Raw genomic sequence first — 8,401 nt, forward strand, 5'->3', positions numbered from 1 at the left:
TTTTCAAAAATAAAATAGCAATTGAATTATGAGATTCACCATGTAGATTAGTGTTTCATACTATCATAGTTGGCCTACATGCACTGGGGTACCGAAATTGTAAATGGAGGCCTAAGTGTAACATTAGCTGTCTTTTAAAACTTGCTGAACTGGAATGGAAATGTATCTTGGTTCATTTGCAGTTACCAAAAGTATTTTGTAGTTTATTTAGATTTGGAAGATATTTTGTATTTTGTAATGAGCAACATATTTGTGTATTGTTACTTTAATCGTATTTCCATGTAGAGATTAGTGAACCTAGCTGATTATGGTAGCTTAAAATACAGGCTTAGTACATAACTTCGTGGGATGCCATCTTAAGAATTGCAGTAATAAATTTAGCACAGCCCATCAGCTCAAACTTTTATGCCAGGTTGTTGTCTTTTACAGTGTGTTCAATGAAGCACGTTCCCGATTCTTCTTGTCAGTGAACGCGCACTATGGAGAAATGACCCAAGCTGTGAGCATGCGCACTGAATGTGTTGGGATTTCCCGTAGAATGCGAATGTAGCTAAGGTAGATTTTGCCGATTAGTGTGGTGGCGTCTCTTTTTTTTTTTTTTAAGAACGGACATTGCTGATTTTAACCATTGGTTCATCTGTGTGCTTTCTGACTTCACGACGTCAAGCTCGATCAGGGGAATTTTGGACGTACACTGAACTGAAGCGCTTGTACCGCTCTGCTATCAAGAGTGAGCTAGCTTGCTGGCAAGTTGGGCGTCTTCTTGTACCACTAGTACAGCAGTGGTAGCTAGCTAGCTATAGGGCTTGGGGCCGAATCACTTTAACGACATAGAAAGCAAGCGAGCGAGATAACGATATATATGTAGGTGGCTAGCTTTAGTTAAATCTTGACAGACATGTTTGGTTTAGTTAATTTGTGCATGATGAGCTAACTGTTAGCTGCAATCAGTGACATTCCACTAAGTAGACAGACTGTAGCATTTGGCTAACTAGCTTGCTTACAGGGTAGCGTTAGCTGTTAAATGTATGATTGTTACATCGCAATCTAGCAAATCTAACGTGTTAGCTAACTCGCTACATTGCTAGGTAAACATTCGCTAGCTAGTTAGCTAAGTGTGTGCCGGTGGACAGTTGGTGCGTCCTAATGCCCTATCTCTAGTTAGCTAGCTATTTGGCCAGATAAATTGTTTAGCTAGTCAAGGCGGATGGTTGAAAAAGAAATTTGTGTAAGCAATCAACCAGTTTATATATTGCTAGCTATAGCATTAACGTTTCTTAATCACTCAGTTCTAACCAATAAGCGTGCAAACGTTTATAGTTATTTTCTCTCAGCCATCCATTCTCTGGTTAACTATATCTTTCCGATGTGCGTCTGAAGACTGATTGTGCGAGAATGAGGCTAAACTGGTGCGTGCGTAGCGCAACCTGTTTAACTTGTTTGCTTGCTGTCACTAGTTAACGTTAGATTCTTACGCACTTGACATTAGGGCTAGGAATAATAATTAACGGTATCTAGAAAGCTTGTTGTTACTAGCTACTGCTGTATCCTTTTGGATTTTTCAAGCACGCAATATGACCAGACCTCGGATATGAATAATTGTGAACTAACGTTACAGCGTTGCATAGCACAGCGAGTAAAAATATTGGTGTAGACAAGCTACCTTACGTTTTCAATAAATACCAGACATTATCTTTATTATAATTTGTGTCATGACTTGTGTACCTGTCACAGTCAGTAGTTTTGCTACCAGAATGGGATGGCAGTCAGACATCACATACAGTAGTCAATGTCGGCGACAGTATCCTCGTCCTTGCAATACGGAAATGTTATTGTTCAGTAATCATATTTGTCAAGCAATCCGGTGGTAACTAATGTGCAGAATTTGGTACATTACATTTGTGCAGCATTAGAGAAAAAAATAATAATGCTCCCATCCCACGCTCAGCATGTCCATGTTTTCTGTGTCAGTAAATGTGTGGGTGAGTGTCACTGAGAATCGATACTCCCTCACACTGCGCTTGCATCAGTTGTTTCATCAGGTGTTTTTCAGTGAGAATTGATCAGTTGCACCTCACAGAATCATATCAGGTGAAAATATTATTTTAAAAGCAGAATTATGCAGAGCCTGGATGGTTGAAGGCGTCTCTTCTGTCTTTCAGCTGGTGTTGCGGTCTGAAGTGGTTTGCCTTCAGGAGACATCAGCCCAGTGACCCTGTAAGTACAGCTCACAGGAGGTTTTGCCAGAGGACAGCACGCTAAAGCATGTACTCTGCTGGAGTGACAGGGCATTAAGCCCATTTTTGATTTTAGTTTTGCTGCTTAGCCAACAGAAGGGCTGCACATATTTCTGTTAGTAGAGATGCCCAGCGCAGAGAGATTGCTCAGAGTTTTAAAATAACCTTGGAAACGTAAACGGAATCCATTTTAGGTTTGCATCATTCCTTTCAGCAGAAGATGGTGCGGTCAGGTTGACCGCACCACCGGGCAGACGGCTGTCCCTTCCCCAGCCTTCCGTACGGGGCGGACCCCAAGATGGTCCGGGGGTCGTGATCGACGGCCCGGCGGGGATGAGAGTCGTGCCGGCAGTGGCCCAGCCCCTTGCCGGCGATGGATGCCAAGCTGCGAGAGGACCTGCTGAAGAAGTACACGCAGTTTCTGGAGGGCAGGCTGGAGGAGCGGGACGTGGGGTCCAATGAAGCGGGCCTGCTGTCGGCGGCGGCGGCCCTGCTGGGGGCCTACCAGCCAGATCACGGCCAGCAGCGCTTCCGCGTGCTGCGCTTCTACGAGGTGGCGGAGAACGCCCTCCGGACCCTGAGGAGCTCCAGCCTGCAGGCCCTGGAGGTGGCCTTCGCCATGCTGGAGACTGTCTGCACCAACCTGCTTCTCTTTCCCTGGAAGAAGGAGTTCCGCCACATCAAGGTACGTGGGTGCGCTATGCAGATCAATGTGCCCACAGCTCCAAACGGCTAATGTCGCTGCGGTGATGCTATTTTGATACCTTCTTTTCTTATGACTCAGTAATCATTCCCTGCATATACGGAGTGTAGAAAGGAGTTTTTTGTGTTTGTTTCTGCAGACCTTCACAGGCCCGTATGTGTACCACCTGCAGTCAGCTGTGTGTGAGGCGGACCTGCACTCCATACTGCGCTCCATGGGCTATGTGCGCGACCAGGAGCTGCAGTACCACGCCCGCGACCACCCGGGCGGTGCGGCGCACCTGAGGCAGCTGGCGTTCGAGCTCTTCCTGGCGCGAGCCGAGTGCGGCCTGCTGAGGGAGGTGGTGGCGCTGGCGGGCGGGGCGGCCAAGGAGCTGGAGGCGGTGGAGGTGCGGCGGTCGAGCCGCGAGGACGCGGCGGGGTGCGCCGAGGCCCTGAGGCGCCGCGACGTCCTGGTCGGGGAGGTGTCGCGGCTCTCGGTGCGCCTGGCCGAGACGGAGCGGGCCCACCTTAGGAGGAGCGGCCGCCCGTCCAAGTCAGTGGACGTGACGGACAGTGCGGGGCACTGGCACCCGGCCAGCAAGCCCGTGCTCAAGGCCTCGCTCAGCCTGCGCAAGGAGCCGCTGTTCGTGGACGCGGAGGAGGACGCCAAGGACGAGATCATCCGGCCCAACGTCTCCCTGCTCTCCCTGGCAGCCCTCTCCCCCTACAGCCCGGCGCCGGACTTCTACCCCGTGCAGTCCCCCTCGGCGGAGCCCTACTCCTACCACCTGTCCTCCCTGGACGAGGTGGACCTGTACACTGAGCGCGGCGGGGGCCGCCAGACCCCGTCCCGCCCCCCGAGCCGCGAGCCCCGAGACGGCCGAGAGAGCTGGGGGCCCAAGGGCCACGGCGGGCTTTCCTCCCTCGGCCCCAAGTGCCAGGGCTGCGGCCTGGGCTGCTCCGGCCTGGCCTCCTGCCAGCGGTGCGAGGCGGTCCTGTGCCCGGGCTGCCACGCCATGGAGCCCTCCCCCTGCTGCTGCTCGCAGGACTACCCCAAGCCCCCCCGCCCCCTCGACGGCTACCTGCCGGTGAAGGAGAAGCTGTCCGTGTACACCAACTCCCACTCAGAGAAGCCGCTGCTGGCCACCAAGCTCTACCCTGGCAAGTCGGCGGCAGCCCCCGGTGGGGCGGGCGCGGGCGGCTCACGGTGCGGCTTCTGCAACAAGCCTGGCGCCACGCACACCTGCATGAACTGCTCCAAGGTCTCCTGCGACACCTGCATGGGCCTCTATGCGAAAGATCTATGCGGCCGCAAGAGCATGCACCATAACTTTGTGCCCAACCACCAGCTGAATTACAAGTCTGGCTCCATGTCACACCTGGTGTATCGGTAGACTCGGCTCGGTGTTGCTTGTGGAAGCCTGTGGCAGCGCGTCTCGTGTGTCGTATCTGATGTTCGTACTGGAATGCACACGTCTTAAGCCTTCTCCTCTCGCACAGTCCTTCAGCCGTGCAGACCTGCTGGCTTGTGTCAGCCGTCCCTTACTCTGCCTGCATCTGCTGGGTCATGTGATCTCATAACTGCTTCCTGCTCATAGCCGGCCCAGTCATGAAGAAACCCTGGGGAGGGAGCCCAGTGGCTTGGAATAAACCCGTCCAAACTTCCAGCTGTCAGCATTGTCCTGCTCCTCTTACTCTTGAATGTTCCGTGCCAAGTTTTTTGTCATAGGAAAATGCTGTGTCCTCTCTCACTGCTTCAGTGATTTGGGGGGGGGGGATAAAACAACACACTGGATTTCAGCAGTACATCTGGAAACTCTATATATAGACTATTATGGGACTGTTGTGGGGGGGGTGCGTGGGACGCGTTGGACATTTCACTGAGCTGCTATAATGTTCCTTTTAGATCGATCCTGACCAATGACAACCTGTTTCAAGTATGGCTGTGGTATCCCCGCTGCTGCTGTTGAGTTACAGAATCATTCTGTTCCATTCTCTGGTGAACAGGTCTGTCCAGCCTTTTCTCCCCCCCCTCAAAATTTTGCCAATGAAAAGCTTGTCCGTTTTGGCCTCTGCAGCGATGGCGATTTGGGAAGCCTGGAAAACGAGGCCTTTTGTGAGATGATATTATAATTTCAAAAAGGGACACATACTGCTAGACCAATAGTAAAAATAGTAAAAGTAAAAACCCCTAAACCCTGACATGGCCATTTTAAATGTATCCGAGCCGGTGTGCACGCTCAAGGTGTACTTCATATTATGCCAAACTGATGTCGCATGTGCCAGGAATTCTGCAGTTGAGTAGAACCAGTGTTCACCATGACGACCATGCACGTTCAGCGCAGAGAGGCTCAGGATAATGCAAACAAAGACAGCAGGAGTACAGGCAAGATTATTGTTTCAATAGGTGTGGGCATTGCATTTGGGTCCAGCCCATTCTCACTGTGATTCTGTTGCTGTCATAGAGCTACGACAACCCTTGCCCTACGATGTACCCAGTTATCTGCCCCAGTCCAGAGCAGGAACTTTGCACTGTATATAAGCTGATCCTGATATTGGTCTATAGTGTACACTCCACACCTATTCACCACTATCACAGGATGATACTGACATGTTTAAGGCTCAATCCTTGAAGAATATTGGCATTTAGAACTTCTTTGTTCTGTGTTTACAGCATATCAGGGGCTTACGAACATTCTCATTAGGCATTATGCATTTAAGTGGCATCGGGCTGGCAGCCAAAATCCAACATGCTCTTTGGTTTCCTTGTTTTCTTTTTCCATTTCGATGCTCAGCCCAGATCAAACTGAAGAATCCAAGACGCATCTCCTGGTTACTATCGAAATGCCATTGGTGGAAGGATTTTGCTCGTTCTGTCGAACAAAACTGTTTGTGATGAATATAAATGATTAGCATGGTCAAAGTTCTTCCTCTCCTTTCTGTTGTTTATTAAGGGTGTTGCACTGTTTAATGTGTCACTTATGCATATGAGGTGTGGTCCGAGACCTCACTCAGTTTGCACATGAATGCACTCAGATGTTTTAGGAGCTGCATTCAGTGATTTAGGAACTGCATCCAAGTCAACTCATGTAATTTTACTGATATTATGAACTTAGCAAGGTTGTGTCCATTCAGTGCTGGGTCTGAAAGTGCATCTCACTCCATTAAAGTAAGTCTCAACACAGTAGTCTAAAGTATGTCGACACACAGTGCATATTATTATTTGTCAAAGGCAGGTGGCTGCGTATCAGGGGAAACAATTTTGTTCTGTTAAAAGGGAGCTTTTGTTTTCCAGTTACATTTTTCATATTTTAGATGTTTTATTCACATCCAAAGTCTTACCTAGTGCAATGCTTTTAGCTCACACAATGCTAAAAGGAACATTGGGCCTGTGTTCATTGGAATAGCACAAAACAGATATGTAGGGTTTTATACTGAGCTATGCAACAAAACAAGAGGGCTGTATTGAGGTGGTCAAGTGTGCCTCTACTGTACCAGTTAGTGGAAGGGTTATACTTTATTGTTAGGGCTATCAGTATTGAAAATGACTTTGTTTTGGCATTTGTTTATTAGCTAATTAGCGAGGGGCAAAAGTTTCCTACTAATGAGAAGAATAATGATTTGGCTGGTTAATTGGTTCTCTTTCAACAATAAAGCAGAAGTATTATATTTGCAGTTCTGTGCAATGTACACAATGTATAGATGCTGTACACTGTATACTCATGTCCTGCACTGGATCATAACTCTATATTTAGTACCCTTGTATGTCAAGAAGTTATATTCATAGCATTTGTGCACGTTATCGTACGGTAATTTGTGCTTGTCTTTGAGCCAGTTTAAAGGGCTGTCTTCTCGCCAACTCTAATAAACCAATATTTATGACTAATTATACAATCGGTGTTCTGTAATTTAATCTTTAAATTGACAAAGTTATGTTGTGAGATTTAAAAAAAATAGCTGCTTGATTAATGTATAGAAAATTGCAGTAACATTTTAGCTGATATAGCATTTTGCAAACTGGGACGCTGTTCCCGGCATGAGAAGAACAGGTCTTCAGAAAAAGTGCAAGTCATGTTTTGACATTTCATTTTCCTTAAATAAAACCATGCGTCTAAACCTCTGAAGGCTGGAGCCAAAGAGAGCTGAGGTACCCTTTGCAGGAAAGACAATAAAACATGGATGCCCTTGCAGCTAGTCAAAGTGATGAAACTGAACAAAGAACAAGTGAAGGAGAATGAATCCCGGAGCTGAGCAATAGTTGATAGTGTGTCTCTTATGTCATTGTCCTGACGTGTAAAGAGATTTGATATGCTAAGATAATTACGAGAGATAAATAAGCAAAATAAATGTTCTGAATAACCCCTCAGAGATGGCGCTACCTATCTCTGGAGCCTCTACCAAGCACCCTGCTTCTTGTGTCCCATCTTCTCATTTCACCCCCATGTACATCTCCCTTGTATGTGCTGTGTTTGGCAGCATGTGAGGGGGGGCGACGTACCACTCCTTTGCCATTATGGTGAACACTGCGGAAGCTGTGTTTTTTTCAGTGACTTTCAGTGATGAAACATCCTTTGTTCTGTGATTTTCTTAACAGGTAGTAAGTGGTGTCGTCTGTGCTAGCATAATATTACTCATGGCATGTTTTGTCAGGTTGCTCACCTCTTTACCTCTTTGTGAGCCCGACTGCCTCTGCTCAACTCTGAACCTCCATTACTCTGATCCACTCTACTGTGCTGGGGTGCCCAGTGCACTGCCTGTGGAGAAAGTTCAAACTCATTTTTGTCATAGTGTTATTTTTTCAGGGGGGGTTGGGGGTGTAGCCAAATTGTTTGTTGGTTGTAGTGTATACAGATAAATAACCATTTTATAAAATAATGCCAATAATAAAATTGAAAAAAAAATAATAAAAGGCCTGTTGTGCTTTTTAAAAATGTGTTCTTTTTTTCAAAACGAAATGCATGGTTCTCTGAAGGAGTATTGTTATTGGGTCTTTTGAATTTCTCAGAATTCTCTAAATTTAGTTAAAAGTATAAAATGAATACATATAGTACAAAGTTCTAATAATGTACAAACATTATCATTGGCTATGACTAATGCTGAGAATGCAAGTAAAGAAATGAGCAGAGGAAGAAAAAAAATACTTGTTAGTTTTGTTGCTTCTTGATGACTCAAACACTTAACTGGTATGCTTTGACAGGGTTATTTTAGGTTTCAGTTAGAACATTAAATTGGCGGTCCCTTCCAAAGGAGGGGGGGGTTGCAAGCTTTCTATAGCAAGGGCCATCTCGGCAGAAGGCAGGCTGCTCTCACTCGCAGTAGGTGGCAGTGTTGGACTGTCCAGTAAATCCAACAGTGGATGGACCCCTCTCATAATTCCAATCTCTATTTGCTTCCCAGAACTATCTAAGTAACATCTTTATATTGCAATTCTGCAAAGATTAAAATAGGAAAAGGGAAATTACAGTTCCAAATATTTTTGC

The 8,401-nt window shown here is 46.8% G+C and overlaps 1 protein-coding gene across 8 annotated transcripts; it reads left to right on the plus strand.

Moving 5' to 3' along the window:
• The first annotated feature begins 456 nt into the window (after positions 1-456).
• Positions 457-7,830, plus strand: spata2 (spermatogenesis associated 2). Of its 8 annotated transcripts, none has more exons than XM_064298622.1 (4): positions 457-555; positions 2,163-2,217; positions 2,452-2,922; positions 3,080-7,830. In XM_064298622.1, exons 3-4 carry the CDS (start codon positions 2,611-2,613, stop codon positions 4,313-4,315), a joined length of 1,548 nt encoding a protein of 515 aa, XP_064154692.1. In that variant the 5' UTR covers positions 457-555; positions 2,163-2,217; positions 2,452-2,610; the 3' UTR covers positions 4,316-7,830. The 8 variants fall into 8 exon arrangements, with proteins under 8 accessions (XP_064154692.1, XP_064154696.1, XP_064154688.1 ...); XM_064298626.1 differs by having other exon boundaries at positions 494-555; positions 2,455-2,922; XM_064298618.1 differs by having other exon boundaries at positions 502-746.
• Positions 7,831-8,401: the final 571 nt, after the last annotated feature.

This window comes from Anguilla rostrata, chromosome 11 (assembly GCF_018555375.3).
Source record: "Anguilla rostrata isolate EN2019 chromosome 11, ASM1855537v3, whole genome shotgun sequence".
Taxonomy (NCBI): Eukaryota; Metazoa; Chordata; class Actinopteri; order Anguilliformes; family Anguillidae; genus Anguilla; species Anguilla rostrata.

Excerpts from the sequence above, each read along its gene's own strand:
- spata2 (XM_064298622.1), top strand. The coding sequence starts at position 2,611 with ATGGATGCCAAGCTGCGAGAGGACCTGCTGAAGAAGTACACGCAGTTT. Across the intron at positions 2,923-3,079 it reads AGGAGTTCCGCCACATCAAG|ACCTTCACAGGCCCGTATGT; the intron begins GTACGTGGGTGC and ends TTGTTTCTGCAG.